A 20,655-nucleotide genomic window follows, 5' to 3' on the forward strand; every position below is an offset into this window, starting at 1 on the left:
ACAAACATGCTTTTGATAGACTTACAGTGAATTCAGTCGCTTCAGAAGTTCAAATGCTCTTATTTCAATCGTGTAGATATCATTATCTTGCAAGTCTCTGTAAATAAAACAATAATTAATGAGTTTAAAATAGTTGTACAAACTTCACTTAAAATATATTGTAATCACTTAAAATATATTATACCTAAATGGAATATATAGGGTATATATATATTGCTTACTATAACGGAAGATCTTACTTACAGTGTGAGAAGTGAAGTCATGTTTCCAAAGTGATGATTTCTCAAATGTGTTAAAGAGTTTGAAGTCAAATATCTAAAAATATAAAAGTAAACAAATATTGAAATTAATCGCGTACTTTCATGATATGAAGATCTTGTATCTGTATATGAAAGTATAACTTTGGAACCTATATTTATTTTAATGTAATTTCTGCTATGAAAAGAAATGAGGAAAATGAAAAAGGCTTTACCCTTTTACTGAAAGTTGCGCTAAATATAATGCTCTTGAATAGTTAAGATGTTGAAAATATATGTAATTACAATCTGAGTATAAAACAATAGTGCAACCTTTCTTGCGTCTTTTATTATTATTATTATTATTCGCAGTGATTATCCTGGGAAAGAAGATATTAATTTTATGATTATTCTCAGTAAATATTTCTTACAAGATACATTAAAATATGGTCGTTTAAAAAAGTCAAGAAAGATAATGAATACTTTAAAAAAATAAAATCTAAATCTTAATTTAGTATATAGGGCTGCTTAGATTATGACATTCCATTTTAGTTTCTACAAGCTTTACTATATTTCTAAAAAATTAAATATCTTTATAAATATCTTTAAAGTTTATATTAAATAATAATGTAAAATTAAACATTTATTTCATTACAAAATTAACTATTGAATCTTAGTAGTTTTGCTATATTATAAGTACTTATGATACTTTATTACTGCATTACTGTATACGGTATAACATAGTTAATTAGTATTTGAATAAATTCCCTGTATAAGTATCAAAATAATTACTTTCTCATCTAATGCATTTATGGCTGGCAAAACGATTCATGAATCAGGTCAACAAATTTTGAACCCCATAGCATGTAAATTAATGCTTATTTTCTGTCTTATTGTACTGCGATATTTAAGAAACAAATGGCTAAAATGACTAAAAATTCTTCGTAACATAGCGTTTCCTTTTTGTAAGTTTTAGATTTTTCAACTTGCTTAATCACACCCTTTCAAAAAGTATAGTTTAAGAGGAACTATATTGAAGAAAGTTATCTTAACAATAACGTCTAGTAATGAATAACAATGAAAATTTAATTCTATAATTTAATAAACAGGGTATGGTAAACTAAAAATGGCTTGCTTGAAAAAAATGTAAAATAATAACAGAAAACAAATGTGATATTTAGCAGTATTTTAACTTCTTAAAGTACCTAAGAGATAACGAATGAAATATTTAGCAATGTTTTTAACTTCTTAAAGTACCTCTTTGCTACAGATTTAATTCGTAATGATACACACTGCTCTTCAAAATTAAAAGTTACGAAAAAAATAAAGCTTAACTGATAAAAATAATTCAAACTAATTTATGAAAAACTATTGTAGAGATTTATTTAGTTTGGCTAACACTAAATTTTTAGGTAAAGCAACTTCAGTCTCGTTTTCACCCACGCTTTCCTGCCAGAATTCAAATGAGATAGCGCACGTGTATGTGTGTATTTAATTATGGCAAAGCACACGAGGGCTATCTGCCTAAGGTGAGAGATGCCTTCGTGGAGGACTTTCTAAGGGAACTGCCTCGTATAGACGTTAAACATGAGGAAAACTACGAAAACGCCCATGCAGCCAGCCCGTTCGCGGGATTCGAACCTCGGACCGAACTACCAGTCTTCAGCGACTTTACCGCTCGGCCACTGGTGGGCTAAAGAGATAGCGCACGTGTATTCAAACTGAGGGAGAAAGAAGTTCTAATATTTAAACGAAGGTTTCGGAAGGTTATTTTAGAATGTGTTATGCCTGCTTGAAGACCAGGTTGTTACTTTGAATTACTAGCGATTTAATTGTGACATTGAGTGCTTCTAGCCTTTAGGCTTGTTTCTGCCAACTTCTGCGAGTTAGAGCCTTCCTGCGCATTAATTCCAACTCTAACTGCTCCATATATATTCAATAAGAATGCTCCAACTCCTTCCATATATATTTGACATGAATTATGTCAGAAGGATATGCAAGAGTTTTTATAGCTTCACTGCTATAGAAGCAAACTTTTAAGGTTTTATGTTTAGCATCATCATATAGAAAAAACTTCAATTTATTTTTCTTTCAAAACTTTCTTGTAGGTGCTTTCAAGTTTTTACTAAGAATACTTAAACATATATACTGACCCATATTACTTTCTATAAAAAGTAAATATCCCATCCTAGGAACAGTAAAATATCCCCATACCATGATGCCTCTACTCCTGTACTTATTTGTGGGCAACAGGATTTTCTGATTCAATTCTTCATACGACATTCATCACACAGCACTAAGTGCATCGGACCCAAATATATTAAATTTTTATTCGTTCGCAGTTATAAGGTTATTCCAATATAATAAATCTTATTCTTATCCTGGATTTTGCGACGCCAGGAATACTTATTTTCGTGTTGCGGAGGAATATCCTTTTTGCTGATCGCTGATGTATCCTTATGCCCTAGTGACTCTTCTGACAGTTTTAGTGTTGATTTTTTATTGCAAAATATTCTTCTAGATCTACTGCAAGTTTTACAACACTAATTTTTGTGTCTTTTTGTAATTGTTTTTTAAAATTTTTAGCTAAAGCTACTTTTCTTCACTCTCCTTTTTACCCACGCTTTTCTGTCAGAATGTTAAACAGTTAGCACGTGTTTATTCAAATTAAGGAAGAGGGAGGTGCTATTTAAGCAAAGATTTCGGAAGTTGATTTCAGAGCGTGTTATGCCTGCTTAAGGACCACATTGTTACCTTAATAGCAGTTTGATTCTATGGCATTCAGTGCTTCTAGCCACTAAACTTGTTCCGCCGGCTTCTACGAGCCAGAGCCTTCCGGCGCGATTAAATTTTCATGTGAGCCATTAGCTAATTTAAATACATTTTAAGTTCAACATTACCTGTTTGAGTTAACCCAGAAGTGTTGACTTTATATAAGCCCAAGTGGGAGCCATTTGCTTAACTATATTTGATTGAATAAAGAGTTTTTTTTTCACAGTTCTTCTGACTTTTCAGTTGTGTTAAGACCTGAGGATAATTTCTCAGAACAATGTTTTGCGAGCTTTTATTTTATACTGCCTAAGAGAACGAGACTCTATATCATTATTAAATTATTAATCTCAAATATTGAATGTAAAGTCAAACTGAAGAAAATTTAAACATGATGGTAAAATAATCTTACGTATTATGCAACAAATCTTTCTTTAATGTGGTATTGGTCAGCTCCAACCAAAATGTAAACTTTTTTTTTTTTTTTTTTTTTTTTTAATGGAATTCATGAAACTGTTGATCATGTCTTCTACAGCTGCACGCCGCTTTCCCGAAAGTGCGAATTTTTTAGCCTGTAGGGCCAGGGCAGGCATCTGGTGGGTTGCAACTCTGCGGAATAAGGCATCCTAGACATGCTGAATCGATTTCAAGTCTGTTGAGTAAGCTGGGCTTAAGTAAGCTTTCCTTCTTCCATGTATTCTGACAACAGAGATGTTCGATGCAGACGAGCATTGTCATATCTGGTACTCCATCAAAGGTATGACGTAAACAGTACACAATCTCATTCTTTTTGGGTCCGTTGAACATGACGACAATACTACATTAAACGACTTCCCTCTGGAAATGGAAGTTAGTGGGATACAAATCATTGGCCTTTTTCTCCATAAAGTTCAACATCGAAAAGCCTATGCAAAATATTACAACGGGTGGTTCGAGTTTTGGTGGTAGATTGAATATCTAAAACCAATCCGCTTATTGTTTATGGCTTCTTCGAACCTACAATGACAGAAAACGATCTCTGAACTCAGTTGCTGTTCTTGGTCGCCTTTGACTAGGCTGTCCACTAAATGATTTCACTGCTTAAAAAATGATTCTTGATGTGACACTTTGAAGGATATTCAGACCTTGAGTGACATATATACGCTTTTTTTAATTCCTCTAGTCTTGTAGTTAACCGCTACTTTTGCCCCTCACTTAAATGATAGTTTTGAGTTAGACCGAAAGAGTACTGATCATTCCTAGAGAAGTGTATTAGCTTTAAAAAAACCTATGCAGCTGAATTCCAGTATGTATCACTGAGCAAGTGGTGGCTCGTAATAAGCACTGTGGAACTGCAGCACCCCCTATTTCCAGTTATAATTATTTTTAATGTTTAATATAGTGTGCCCTTTAGTCTAATTCTTTCTTTATACTTTTACAATACATAATATTCAAGCTTAATCTCAGTAACCATCCCCCACTTTGTGAGAAAGGTACAAAAGTCTTTGGAACTGCGCACTTCACAGTTCCAGCAACGTGGTGTTTGGCTGTTCTGAGCATGCGCACACAGAAAGCAGCAAGCGAGCCGGGCAGAGAGAATAGCACTGTCGCTCTTGCAGTGCCGAAATTCTGGCATGTTGTCGGAAACGCGATTTCTTTTTACTCCACGCGTGTGGTATTCCTCCACAAGGTGGAACTTCATCATACTGACCATAAACGGAGTTCATGAAAATTTGGCACCTTTAAAAAATTGCCTTACTGAAATTCAATCAACATCAAATGCAAAACAACGACAACAAATGAAACAATTGTTCCTATTGCAAAAGCAACAGGAATTTTAAAATATCTAAATGGTGATAATTTCAAGTTTTAGTTAGAGCATTTTTATCAGATGGCTCGTGTTGAAATAATATACAACTAAATGCAATCCAGAGAAATTAGTGTGTTTAAAGTTAACGAATATATAACAAATTTCAAAACTGCTATTTTAGAATTATGAAACTCAAAGTACTGTGAGAAGTTTTGACAGAAACTGATGGCAGAAGCTAAGGAAATATGTGATATTATACTATGTATTGATATAATGCACAGATATTCTTCCACTAAACATTTAGCAGCTGCTAAATTGTTAAACAAGAAATGCTTCGTTAGTTTTAAGAATGAACATTCTATATACTGACCACTGAAGCATATCCAATGATTGACAAAAAAAGCTTGAAACTGAGAATACTTGAAAAGTATTCTCTTGTAGGTCTGATACCCATGAATATTGCAAATTAATTCAGGTACTGAAATTTATCATCGAAAATAATCTAGATGTTCTTAGGGAAATTACGAAACTGATAAAAATTCTCTTGAGAGTTCCCATGACTACATCAGAGGCAGAACATTGTTTTTCAACATTGAAAAGAATGAAAACTTTTCTAAGAAGTAATAGAAATTCGAAAAGACTAAAAGCGCTTGCATGGCTTTCAATAAGAAAAATTCCCTCAGTTGTCATCCAGAGATCAAGGAGAAAATTATTGATCTTTTTCGCGGAAATTAAAACAAGAAGAATGCATTTCATTTTTAAATGAATAGACAAACATTGAACAGTAACAATTTTGGTTAAATAATTAAGAAATGTTATTTTTTTTTCTTGTAAGATTTCATGAAGTTTCAAAATAAATTTTCTTTTTATAAATTTTTGTTTCCTTTTATACAATTTTAAAACAAAGGTTAAATTTTTTTGGAACAGCACCCCCGTTAATTTTAGCCACGTGCCGCCACTGGTTGGCAGTATAATTTAAATTTTCCGTGCGTGAACCTACGTGCAGAAACTAGTTTTGCTGCAAATAATATGTAGAAATAATTAATCACGTCGCTGGACCATTTGTTGAAAGTTTTTTTTTTATTATTATTTATTTTTTTTTATTATTATTACAGATGCATACCTTTTTTTTTTTTTTTTTTCAAATTATCCTTTTATTTTGACGAGTTCAGTATACTATTATGGGCAGTTGAATTCTAAACCATTTTAAAATCTCATGTTTATCTGCACGCACAAGTGTAAAATAAAAGGAAAATATTTCAACCATTGTAAATGGTTGTTTGCAACTAATTCAAACACTAAACTGAAACTAAACTATCTGCAAAATGTGTGACTCCATAGATAATGGCTGGAGGAAAATAGCGAGTTAAATCTAAGCAAAGTTGGATACGACAAGGATGTAAGGATAAATTGGAGAAACTTCGGAATTTCTTAATTAGGAAAGCCTCTAAATTTCAGAATCGTGCCCGTTACTCTTTACCTTTCAGCGTTACTAAAGTAATAAATGTGGTGCCCAAGAGATATCACTTGATAAAGTTCATTCATACTGTTATGCAAGGAATTTCGTTGAATGTGTTTATGCAATTTTGTATTTTTCGCACAAACATAAGCATATTTCCTGATGGAATTGATGTTTTTTACATTAGTAGGGAGTTACTATAAATATAATTTTGAAAATCCACTATCTAACACCCGCTAATTTCCATTTAGAAAATTCCGAACGTCAGTGTAGAAGTGTGCAAGATATAAAATATTATTTCATTTCAAAATATAATACAATCGAGCTATCAATATAGTTTCCTGATGCGCGCTTTATTAAGACAGCAAAGTAGCTCGGAAAAATTATTACTTTCAAAGTTTCCAATTCCTCAAATACTAATTCACTCTAATATGATATTCTGAAATTTTACTTATGATTGAAAATGTCTAAAACCAGAATACTAAATAAAAACATTAAAAAATGCTACAGAAATAATTACTAAAAGCCTTCATATGTGCATACTTTTCTAAACGAAAAAACGAAATATAATTTGGAAATTTAATTACCAAAATAAAGGCAACATAAAAAATTGTAAAAAATTACAGATGCAATAACTACTAAAAAGCAGTTTTTCAGAGCAAACCTATTTCAAGCAAAAGTTCAAAATCCACTATTTAATTTTCTTGACTTATCACAGTGATCAATCAAATTTGGTCCATTTAATTAAATGCATTTGACAATTTCTCTGATATTGATTTGTTAATTATTTCTGTATCAAGATATATTATAAGTTCTGAACTGTACTTTTAAACAGTTTGATTAAAAACTCTTAATTGAATTTTTAAATGCCCCAATAGATCATGAATTATTCATGACACGTATTTAATTGCATGTATAGAAGGATACAGCGATATGAACATACAGAAAGCGCTTTTTTCCTATAGTCTTCCGATGTAAGAAATTGGAAATGGCGAATTGTTTTGGCTAATTTTACGTCTCTGAAAGGATTTGCTAATTTAAATGAGTATCAAAGTGTATTTAGTACGAACAGACTTCAGTTAAGTTGTCATTATTATTAACGGAAAAGATTTTCATAAATATGATATCGTTTATAACAATTAAAAAATCATTGTCTCTATGAAAGTCTTAAACAAGCTAAAAAAATGTAATGTAAAGATTAAAGTAATATTATCTAATACTTTAATGAAAAATACTTCATTTAATGACTCTAGACCACCGATTCTCAACCTTTTACCATCTACGCAAAATTTGAAAAACTTCAATACCATCAGAACATCTTACAATGGGTATTTTTAAGTTTCTCGATAGAAATATTAAAAAATATAGATATAAATTCAAATGCAGAACCTATTGTCTATTTGTATTAAATATGCACACATAAAGATATATTAAAAATGGGTTACCATTTTAATTAGCAAAATTTAAGTTATAATACTTCAATGCTAAAATTTAGTGTGAAATTTGGGCCTGTTTAAAAGAGATCATTTTCGTTATGCCTGACCTTATTTAATTAGGCCGAAAATTAGGATCCATTTTTAATTTTGTTCTGTATTTATTTTCAGATATAACATAAAAGAAAAGCTTTCTTCACACAAAACATTATGTAGAACGGCAAGCTTTATTTATAGCTTTATTTTAAATGCCTTTAAATTCTTTTTTTCGGTTCAGCCTCGAACACAGGAAATTTTCACGAGATAAAATTTCAGGTACATTTCAACAAAATGGATTTTATCCAATTTTCTTTGCTGTAATCCTAGGGAAAATATATGATGAAATTATTTATCAATGAAAAACAAGGATTGTTAATGTCGGATTCTAATTCTTCTTTTATTTTCAAATTAGTTTCAGTTAGAGAACTTTCTAAAGTGGTAAAAAGAAAAAAAATATTTTATTATCCAAATCTTTGATAATTAGCTCAAGTTTTTTTTTTATCATTGCATTTATTTTATCTCTAATGGTATACAAATTAACACTTTGTCCTTGTAATCCTTAATTTAATTAATTTAATTTTCCAAAAATATCAGCTATCCTAAACGCGCCAACCATAATTAACTAAATAAAGAATTTTGAAATTCAAATGTTCAATGACAGAGGAAAATTTTAATTTCTGATCGAAGCTCAAAAAGACTTTGCCTTTGGATAACCACTTTACATTGGGATATAAAAAAAGCCTTTTTGGGTCACTACCCATCTCTTGGCATAAAATTATAAATATTCTTGAATTTAAATCTTGGCCCTTTTTTAAAATTAACAATTTTCACAGCTTAATTGAAAACGAATTTTAGGTTTTTGGAGATCGTTTTGGTAACTGTAGCTTCACGATGAATGGAACAGTGAATAAATTTAGTTTCAAGTGCGACTTTCTTTCTTTGAGAAATAACACCGGAATATTTTCATATTAAAACCCAACCTCTGTAACTGCATATGACAATGCAATTATTCCAAGGAATATCATTCTCAGACATAAAATTGTCAATTACTTTGAACATTTTGCTTGCAGTTGCTCCAAGGAATATTATTCTCAATTATTCCAAGGAATATCATTCTCAGACATAAAATTGTCAATTACTTTGAACATTTCGCTTGCAGTTGCTCTATCACGAAGAAATTCACAAAATAAATTCTCTTCGGCAGTTCGTTTATCTTCTTCGAAACGTATATAAACTAATAAATTGATTAAAGTTCGTTCTATCAGTACTTTCATCCAATTGCAATGCGAAATATTCACTGTTTTTTATTTTTTGAATAAATGTCTCATCTATGGATTCTGCCATTTCATGAATTCGTCGACTTATACTTTATTATTTGATAACAAAATATTATTAAATTCATTAGCCGCTTTTTGGATGAGTATGTTAAAACGATAACTTTAGCTGCTGGTAATATAAGGTTTTTTGCAATAGTATGAGCCTGACCAGTCTTGAGAATTCTCAGGCTTACTAGGTAACTAGCTTCCAAAGCTTTTTCACTTGAAATAATGAAAACCTTTCATTACTTGTTTACTATTTTTGAGCTCCGATAATTTCCTTTTAAAACACTCTTCAGATTTGTCTTTTAGATTAGCATACTTAGATTTACGATTTCTTTTAGCCACCCTGCCGGTATAGTGCTTAGCGTCGCTGATTGCTGTGCCGAAGCGCCCGGGTTCGAATCCCGGAGAAGGCATGGATGTTTGTAAATGTATAGTGTCGGTGCAACATGGCGGCACTTTAAATATGCCATCTCATGTGGTTTGTTGGAAGGGAAAAGGGGGGAGACCCTCTGTCCCGTCCTCCCAGTGATGCTTTCCATCAAAATTGGGGGGGGGGGGACGGAACTGAGCCAAATTGCACTGTAACCTGAATGGTGCTCAAGGCTGTCGCCAACGGCAGGCGTAATCGAGCGCTCCTTGCCACGAGGTATTTTGTGGGCTTGGGCTGATTACGTCAGACAAGTGAGCATAAGCAACAACAACAACAAGATGTCTTTTAAGAAACGATGGTTTCATATATTGAATAATAAATAGCCCACCGTAAACAACACGTTGAGTTTTAGGGTACAATCCATCCCCATTCCAAGTAAACCCAAATGATGAATAACTTTCATTATATTTTCTACGAACAATTTTTCTCTTCTTTTCAATATGCTTAGCGCTAGTAGATTGTCCTGAATCCATTATCTGTGAATCATCGCTTTTCTGCTTAGTCAATCTTAGACATTTTTCCATTTTGAAAACCTTGTTTCTTTTCATTATTTTCACAAATATTTAAATGCTCAATATATTACGAGTTCTTCAAAAACAAAAGACGATATTCTCAAATCCCGTAGAAAAGTAAGGAATACAAAGCAGCAAGAAGACAAAATACCTGCTGTTAGAGACAGCAAATCTATGTAAAAAAATTATTCTACGAGTAACTGAAAATAGAGCACTATGAGTCTAGAAATGGTGGCGAGATAATGTATAGGCATGTTAATAAATCGATCAATGAATGAATTAATGAGATACTATGATCTTTTTAAAGGAGCTTATCTTTATTTCCTGTTAAATACGACATCCATTTCTAATGCTCCTTTCAAAATAATCATTTATGACAAATTTTGATATGTATATGGCTAAGAGAATATTTGTGAAAATAACAACGGATCATTTTGCTAAAATCTATGAGCGGCTATTGACCTTGAAGTAAGTTCAGATCACATAAATTTACGAGTGTTAGAAAAAACTCAATTCAATTTTTGAATTTAATAGTTAAAAATACTCTGTTTCTTTGCATAAGTGGTACGCATACCACCGATTGAAGTTGGCTGCTCTAGACAATTTTCATTATAAGCATCAAATCGTAAATGGGAGATAAACTTGATTGCAACAGCGCAATGTTAAAATGTCCAATAAGTCTTCGTAACTGCTAAGAGCAAAACTCAGATTTTCTTCAATAAATGTTATTTTCCAATATGATAAATTTCATAATTCAGCAAGGAAAGCAAATTGAAATAAAATTATACATTCACTTGCTATGTAATAAAAAACTGTTTGCCTAGTTACAACGATTTTGCTATACAATAAAATATAAATATAATTTAAAAATATTTCTCCTTTATATGTATTTAAAAACACCTAAGAAATTTTCAGCTTACGGCCAAAATTTTAACTCGAGAAGAAAAAGCATAATAGAGTCTCTTCGTTTACCAAAATTTGAGACAATTGAAACTTACGTTTGTGAATCATTAAAAGCACATGCTGCTAATATTCCAAAATTTAAAAAGAAACATTTTCCGTTATTAAAAATGCATTACATTTCTTTGTGATTGACGCTAAAACCGAAACGAGCTATTTACCAGTAAAAGATGAGGAAGAAGATGCTATTAAATAAAAGTAGGTAAGTAATTGATATATTACTGCAGAAGTCTGAACTATTTCATGGACGAACTTTTATAGTTTTAAAGGAGACTGACCTAAAAAATGTATTTAAATAAAATTTACAGAGAGATGTTGGGAAAGGTAAATCGATTAATGATAATATTGCTTGTATTAGAGAAAGCAGAAATATGAAAGATCCGTATCTAGTGGAAATGCTATATTGCAGATGCAAAACTGAAGAAGAGTTTGGACACACTTTACACTTATTCAAATAAATAATTCGATTGATATTTCAATAATTTTATAAAAGAAATAAACTTCAGGGGTATTATTTGTGGAGTTCTCAGAAACTCTTTTCCCTCAGTAACTAATTATCGGTAAGGTTAACAATTAAGCTAAACATTCACTACAGAAGACATCTCGTTTGAAATCTATCTGGTGAATTATTGAAATTTTAGTGCTTCAGACATCCAAGGAGGATAATAAAGTGAAACTCTGAAATCAATTATTGAGCTCGCAAAGAATAGCACTTTTAAGAATTCTGTTGACAAATTTAACTATTACTAGAATGAATATGAAATGAAATTTTAAATTAATGGGTAAAGCACGTGCACAACACGGATATGTGACCAATGTAAATAGTAAAACTAATTACTAACCGTTAATTATAAATTTACGGTGTAATATTTTGAAGCATAAAGATTCATGAGAGATAGTTAATAAGATCATTCGTCATCTATTCGTGTTAACACAATGTCGAATAATCTGCTATTCAGAAATGTTTTCTTTCTATACGGAGTAATTTTTAGTTTTTTTTTTTTACTTATTACATGCTCCGCCCTTAGGCACCGAAAGGGAGGGATGCCCCGTGGAAGTCTTAATTTTTTTTTTCCTAGGTTTGGATTTATTTTCATGATTTTATCTGCTTCCTGATGCATGAACACAACTAATAAAATACTGCTTCCATCGCTAAATACTTTCTTCCTGTCTTCAAACATTCCATTCATCATCTGTTTTTTCAGATTTACAAGTTATTTCGTTAAAGTAATATAAGTATTTAATCAGTTATTTACTTATTTTGTCGTTTCAAATTTTCTTCAGTGATTTGAAGTAGTAACAAGCTCAGCCTAACCTACTTATCGATGACTACAACTACTAAAACTGGCATTTCAAATGAACGCAATCCACAAAGTACTTTTGATTAAAATATTAGTTACCTGTTAGCAGCTACAGTAGCTAGAATTAAAAATGAGGTATAGCAAGTTTACGAAATACAACGTTTCCAGCTTTTTGAAACGAGAAAAAAACTATTTGAAATACATAAATATTACTTTTCGATTTCAGATACTTGAGTGAATTTCTGTTATATACAGTTTTACTAAATTAGTAATAACAACTCAATAATGCATAAATAAAAATGATTTACATTACAAGAAACTAGGGCTTCAGGGAACAGGTACTAGGTTTAATTAATTTATTTAATTTTTTACAACGCGAAGAATTTTTCAGAGTTTCATTTGCTGCCCAAGTAGGCGTTAATTCAACGACATGACTTCTATATGGGAAGATCACATTGTGAGACAATAAACTTCGGTACTAGTAACTAAATGTTTCCTAAAATGTAGATTGCTTGTTTTTTGGTTCAGTTAGTTATTGTAGTGAATGATATGAATACAAAATCAGGCTGAAGAAGAACTAGTACTTAAGAGAAGAATAGATATAAACTTGGACTATAAATTCTAGAAAATTTTGACTTAAAAGTTCTTTTATTAGAGACCAGAATGATGGCTGAATTCCATGCTTTTACGTCTATTAAATGATGCACGGTAAAATTTATATTTTTAAAACACGTGTGGGAAGGTTTACAATATATTGTAGAAGAAAATTAAATAATAAATATAGAAGAAAGCTGGATATTGTCCTGCGGTGAGCAGAAATTGGCTTAAAGCACAGTTTGGTGAAAAAATCTAAGGGATGACAGGATTGGTTGTTGCCATTAAGTAAAAATGTCTTTAAAATACTAACAAAACAAATTTTTAAATACACTTCTTAAATTTAATGACAAAAATGTTTTTTGAAATGCATTTATTATTTTGTTTTAAAAAATTGGTAAATTTTTCCGGCGTGTTTCCCTTATTTTTTTTTTTTTTTTTTGGTAATCATCACTGGAAAGATAAAAACAAATAAATGATGTACGTTTGAATGGAACTCGCTTTTTAAACAAACCAAAATAAGGAGAGATTTCATACATAAAAATTTTTTAGATATATAATTCAATAAAAAATATAAGACGCAAAGAGCACTCTATTAAGCCTTAGTATTTGTCCCGTGATCTAAAAAAATGCAAACAGAACACATATTTGTAATAAATAGAATACATATTTTGTTCCGTAACTAAAAATGATTCACATTACAAGAAACTCGGACTTTAGGGAAAATGTACTAGATTTAATACATGAAAACATGTTCCCTGTTTACTAAAAACTTTTAGTTTATTTTTAAATAGAAATATTTGCCTAAACTCAAGTAGAAAATTAAAGATCCAAACCATATGCTTTATGTATTTCTATGCTCTAGCAGCTCTTAAAATCATGCAAGTAATTTTTCTTGAAGGAAAATCTGTAGAGAAATAAGAAGATGTATTTTGTTTCTTTCTAGACACAAAATATTTATACTTACAAAGTGGTAAGCTTTGAAAGACCTTCTAAGGTTTTCGCATCTACAGCGATCAAATGATTTCTATTCATTGACCTAAAATAAAATATTAACGATTTTAATAATAGTTTTCATTCTAAAAATTGTCTATTACTCAATAAATAAAGTAAGATACTGATAGAATAACATTTCAGTATTCGTCTTTCTCTTAAATTCGCTTTAAAAATTGCCTAAGTGAAGAAATTGCAAAATTACCACTGAAATGCAACATTAGATTGTTGTGGTGGATTTCGAGAGGAAACTTTCTAACGTAGGAAAACTTCTGTAGAAGAGTCTACTTTGCATTTTTATTTGATGTGTTTCTCTTCCATGTAAGGAAAGTGCACTAAGGTAATTTAATTATTTTTCGTTTCTATATCCAATCTTAAATTGCATTTAATTTTTTCATAATATTTACATTCTTTACAATTCTTATTGATATTATCCGAGTTCATGTAAATATAAATATAACTTTTATTTTTTTTTATTTGTGAGTGTAACGTTGGTGCTAGGTAAGCATTTTCTTTTAATTTTGGGTATGATTGTAAAATTACAGTAATTATTTAACATATTTTACTTACCTTTAAACCAAATGAATAAGTAAAGAAATCTATTTTTAAAGGAAATGGATTTTCTTATTGGTCCTAATGCAGAAGAAATTTGTTTGACTTATTTGCTGCAGAATTATTAAAGATTTTATGATTACTCAAGGCAAATTTTGCATTAAAACTAAATTAAGTGTAAAAATAATTCTTTTGGAAAAGAAATCTTGCCTTCGTTGATGACTTTCTAAGGAAAACTGGCTGTATTCATACAGCACATGCGGATTGTGTTGGAAATCAACCATGGAGCCCCACACCTTTTGCTTGAAATCGAACGTGTGTCCAACTACTAGCATTCAGCAGTCTTAATCATTCGGACGCAGGTGAGGCAAATTACATTGTAAAGATATAGCAATAAATCTTTTTCCCCCATTGATTCGAACTGATATACCAGACTAATGTAAACAAAAACATTGTTATTTCTAATTAAGACACAATAACACGCCGAATAAATACTAATTCAGAAGTCAAACAACAAAAATCAGCGTTATATTTACAAAATTTTCACAGGACTAGTTTCGATGGTTTTACCGAACCATCATCTTCAGCTGCAAAACCGCAAATGAACCAGATAGGAAATAATGATTATATAAGATAAGAAAGCCTGGACAAGAATAAGCAAGTGGCGTCAAGGAACATGAAGCATATGTTAGAAAAAAGGAAACAGAGAAGTCTTCTGTTGCTCAACATTGTTGGTCCGAAAACCACATTTTCAGTTTTTCTGCTGCCAAAATTATTCAAAAAACATCTTCCATTGGAGAACTGGATTTTCTAGAGGCATTTCACATTCATAAAAATCTTTCTGTTCTAGTTAACGATCCTAATTCCCATCCGAATTTGCCTTCGGCCTTTAAAGAAATTATGTTTTAGTTCTGTTTTCACCAACAGATGGCGCCACTTGCTTATTCTTGTCCAGGCTTTCTTATCTTATCTAATCATTATTTCCTATCTGGTTCATTTGCAGTTTTGCAGCTGAAGATGGTGGTTCGGTAAAACCATCTAGTCCTGTGAAAATTTTGTAAATATAACGCTGATTTGTTGTTTGACTTCTGAATTAGTATTGTTATTTCTATTTTGAAGTGTGCTCTTGTTTTGAATGCTGACTTGATTTACATTATCAAATGGACTTAATTTCCAGATCAAACTGCTTGGAAATACAAGCAAATTGATAATAGTATTTTCGGTTAATTATAATATGCATTATTCTTCTTTCCTTTTTTAAATGCTAATGATTAATCGTGGTTTTAGAATAATCATAGACGCCGTTCCCTGTTCCATGCCAGTGACACGAGAGACTGCTCTATATCTAAATTGAATGCAAACGCAGCCAGTTACAAACTTGGGCATTTTGATTACCAAGTTTGTTTTCTGCTGTGTGCGGCGGCAGCACATAGACAACTCGGGAATAAATAATTTTTCCCAGTTGAACAACTTTCCCCATTTCGCGAAAAACCATTATCACAACAACCTTGTAGATCTATTCTCGGGACGACTTCAACAATTCAAACTGTCAAGAATTAATTGTTAACTTTATGGCTGGCATCAGTTAACGGATTTGGTAAATTTACTTCTTGATAATTTTTACTTGATAAAGTTACGTATTTAACCTTACTTATTTTTGCACTGGCTACTCTGGCGACTAGTGAAATCTGTCTTAATCTTTTCGAGATACGCAAAGTCTAGCCGAAATGCACCGAAAAATTCTCCTGTCTACTAAAATATACTTAAACGTTTGATTATTTAAAAAACTAATAATAGGAATGAATATGTCTGAACATGTGGTAGAAGCATTCTGGATTACTTATAGAAGGACTCTCAACGACAAGGATCTATGACAAGGATTTTTCTTTTCTTTTTCTCTCTGTAAAGAGATATAAATTGCTAAAATATTTACATGTCTCTTTTCTTAGTGTATCTGTATGTTAACATATTTTTATAATCTTAACTAGCAGCTTCGCTGCCAGCCTTCGTCTGGCTTTTAAATGTACCAGAAAAATGGCTGAAGCGGACACCAAACGTTAAATTTAAAAACTGCGTAGAATTTTACTCTGCAGAACAACTTCATAAAAAAAGTTATTACGTATGACAAAATTACAATGAAATAAGCAATATCCTTTAACACAAATATTAATTATCTTAATAAATAAATTAACCAACTTCCCTTTGCAAAATCTTAACAACTCAAATGGTATAAAGGAGGTTAAGAACTTTGCTTCCTAAAAAATCATTATCACTCAAAACTTTTCAAAATCTTACAAACAGTGAAATGAGCAATAAATAACATAAAAGAATACAAAAAATTCTGAAAAGCAAAGTATAATTAATGATATTTTATCTTATTTTCAAGAGAAAAAAATTACAATGAAATAAGCTATATCCCTTAAGACAAATATTAATTATCCTAATAAAAAAATTAACCAATCTTCCGTTGGAGGAACAAAATCGTGCAAAACTTTTCAATATCTTACAAAGAGTGAAATAAGAAAACAATAACATGAAAGCAACTAAAAAAACATAAAATTCCGAGCAGAATTTACTCTGCAGAACAACGTTATCAAAAAAAAAAAAAGAAAAAAAAAGAAAAAAACATCAATAAATATATAGTCATATTTATATATATAAAAATGACAATGAAATATGCCAATCTCTTAAAAACAGTGACATAAGAAATACGATGAAAAATTGTTGCCAAACCTATATTTCTAAAAGAATGAAACTATTCAAAATGATACGATTTCATCAAAAATCTATCAACAACAATAAGACAGGAAAACTGTTGCCAAAATCACATTTTTAAAGATGTGAAATGTGAAAAGTGTACTCGGAAGCTTCATTTAAGAAAATTTTTAAAAATACAAAATTTTATAATTTTTCGAAAATTCTTTTTGTAAAAGCAGTCGCAAGGATGAAAGTTTAACGTGTCCAAAAATCAAGGAAAAATAAAGGATAAAAGTTTAACGTGTCCAAAAATCAAAGAAAAGTAAACTGCACATTTTAAAAAATAAACCTTTTTAGAAAAAATCCCGTTGAAAAGGTGTTATGCTCCCTTTGTTAAATAAATTCGTATTAAATCGATTTATTGAAACAGGAATTTTATTTTAAGTTCGTAAAATAGCTAAGTGCCTACGTTTCATGACGATATGAAAATGGAGTGTGTAGAGTAAAATCTTGATTTCCTATAGCCCATTATGTCTCAAAATTACACGATTTCGTAACAAAACATAAAATTAAAAAAATTCTAATTTGAATTTCGAAAAAATCGCTTCGAGGTGCACTGGCTCTTGTCTAGATGCACCTATGTACCAAATTTCGTAGCCGTGGGTCTATTAGCTTACGCTCGGCGCGAACGAAAGACACACACAGACAGCAGACTCTTTCTTTTATTATATGTAGAGATTATTTATTCTTTGGTATTCCTGCATTACTTACTTCCCAGCGCTTTATATTGTATATGAAATGCTTTTATTGAACTAGCAGTGAAAATTCTTCCCCGATTACCGATTCGTAAGTATCTCACCTCGCGTTGAAAATTCCACCATTTTCGAGCAATAAAATCGAATTGTAGTTTACAGAAGTTGAAAGAAATTTCCCGCTGTTCTAAAGTTAATCCTGATATCGCTATATTCCACTCTTATTGCTTCAAATGAATCTGAGACATTTTTGAGGTATCTGATATTTTACTCACGCCGCCCGATAAGAAGATGCCCCACATTAAAACCTAGAATCATAGAAGAATTTTCTGATTCGATTAATTCAGTTATATTCATATGAAGATAAAACGACCTTTTTATTGAGAAAAAAACAAAGAACTGGGAAAAAAGTGCATTACCGTCGATTTTCTCAAAACTTCGTGGCTCCAAAACTTTCAGAGGAAATGCGTGCTATTTTGTCTAAGAGCTTGGAAATGGTAGATAACTTAACGAAAACGATAGACAAGATTTCAGAAGTCTGCATTGCTACGATAAGCAATAACGTTTGTGCCTTCGGCTATTACTGCTGAAAATAACGGATACCTCATTCTACTAGGCGAAATCGACGCATTTAGATCTAAGCTTGCTGCTCCAACTAAATAAAGTGGAATGAAATTCCTATTCCAGGAGCCGAGGTAATTTTCAACGAAACTTCCATGCGCGGCGCATTTTCTCGCGGAATCGCAGGGGATATCATTGTTATTATCACACGTGGTTTGGAAAAAAAATCACGAAAATACCATAAACACTGTTCCTATTTTAAAAGCACTGATCAGGGAAACTCGCAATAGTGTCTGCCGCACAAAATATATCGACAATCGAACAATCATGTCGTTTGCATGTTTATGACAAGAAAGGTAATTGGAAATATTTATTTTATTCTGAATCTGGTATTTATTTCCTTCCTTGCATTACACCACCCCGAAAAAGTCAAAAACACGATTCTCTTCAATCTCAAAAATTCAAAATTTCAACTTATGGATCAAAATTAATGAATGTGGATATAGCTGAAATTTTACTTGGAAATTTTTTATTGCTACTTTTCTTGTTCCTATAATATCAACTGTTTTTACAGCATTTTAATCTCTTAATATATCTTAAACGACGCAGACGTATCGATAAAATCATTAAGTTTACCCATAGGCCCATTTCCAAATCTCTAAACTATTTTCCTATGAAACATATATCCGGCGCTTTACTACTTTACAGAATATTAAAAAATTTCTAGAATTAAAAAAAATTTCTGGAGTAAAAAAATTCTTATAAGATTTAACAGCATTCTGAGATTTAACACCTGGGTAAAACAGTCAAACATTACACTGTAAACCAAGTTGAGACAATTGGTGCTTCAATTCATAGTAATCCTAGGTAACTGAATCAAGAATTCTACAAAACACTTAAAAAAGGATTCCAGTTTATGTCCTACCAAGGCATATACAGACCGTCTAAATCCCCACAGTCCTCGCGGGTCTCAAAACGTTCAGGGAGAATTCGTCCTGTTGTGGACTATAAAAGATTAAATGTCTATACAGTACCGGACACGTTACCCTATACCCACATCCAAGATATTTCCAGTACTCTCCTCAATAACACCATTAATTTTTTTTTTTTTTTTCAAAATTAGACATTGTTCGAGCAAATTTTTATTTACCAGTTAAAAAAAAAAAAAACGGATTGCGTTCTATCTAGGTTGTACTAATTCCCGTACCTAAATTTTTTAGTTATGTGGAGTTGTGCAGACGTTCCAAAGGCTTACGAATAAAATCCCCGGTGATCTCTAATTCTGTTGTATTTTCTACTTATATGGCATTTTAATATTTAGTAATATCGAAGAAGAAGGTAAAGCTCATTTACGAATCGTGCTGTAAAAGCTAAATACATATGGCTTAACCAAAAATGTCTCTCTGTGGTTTTTTGCTGCATCAGATATTCCTTTCTTAGGGCACTTATTTACTAGGGATGGAACCAAATCCTTGCCGTTAGAAGTATGCCGTTAGAAGTAAGTTAGTAACCTATTTTAAATTACCCTTAAGCCAAAATGTTTAAACAAGCCACTTACATATGCTTTCCGGAAATGTTCGGATAAATGTTCCCTAAGACAGGCTAAGTAATTAGAGTTTGTTTCGAATTTACCACCTGCACTCATTACATAAATGGATCAGAATATATAACAACAGAATGCACTTTAAAGTCTAAGTAATATAGCCATACCAGTCCCCATAGGTTACAATGAAGTTTCTCAAGCTCAACCAACCGATTAAGAGATAAAAATATTTAATAAATAATTCCAAGGTTTTTGTAATTTAAGAAAATCATATACCAGAAAGTGAAATACCTATTTATTGTGATCTATCAACGGGTACTCCTCCAGTCTATATCCCTGAGAATTTCACAAGAAAAATCTTTGCATTGTTATATAATATATACCATCTTTGAATCGTAGAACATGAAAGTTAATTCAATGTTAATTTATTCAGTCCTCCATCCGTAAAGATTGCACCATCTGGTCTAGAAACTGCACACCATACCAGAACGCAAAAATTACTCTTCATACAAAATATCCAAAAGGAAAATTTTCAGACCAGTCGCAGAGTTTTGATCATGTACACCTCGATCTTATCTGTCCTCTCCCGCCTGTATATGTTTCCGTGACTCGAACATTAAATCTAAATGTTAGGTGTTCAGCTTTGGTGTATGTTCTGTTTTGGTTTATATTTTCTTTGTAACTATTCCTGAACTCTTTTAAAATCATACACT

The 20,655-nt window shown here is 31.3% G+C and overlaps 1 protein-coding gene across 1 annotated transcript in view; it reads right to left on the bottom strand.

Annotated features, from left to right (window-relative positions):
* The window catches only part of LOC118199463 (uncharacterized), an 86,153-nt gene that overhangs the window by 54,315 nt on the left and 11,183 nt on the right, over positions 1–20,655 (bottom strand). The window contains exons 3-5 of the mRNA XM_085823104.1: positions 13,812–13,883; positions 244–315; positions 26–97 (exon numbers count right to left, since the gene is read on the bottom strand). Of these exons, the coding sequence (XP_085679230.1) occupies positions 26–97; positions 244–315; positions 13,812–13,883 (216 nt within the window). The remainder of the gene's footprint in view (positions 1–25; positions 98–243; positions 316–13,811; positions 13,884–20,655) is intronic.

The sequence above is a fragment of the Stegodyphus dumicola genome, chromosome 9, assembly GCF_044657685.1.
Source record: "Stegodyphus dumicola isolate Sdum_Otavi_A_Nest chromosome 9, ASM4465768v1".
NCBI lineage: Eukaryota > Metazoa > Arthropoda > Arachnida > Araneae > Eresidae > Stegodyphus > Stegodyphus dumicola.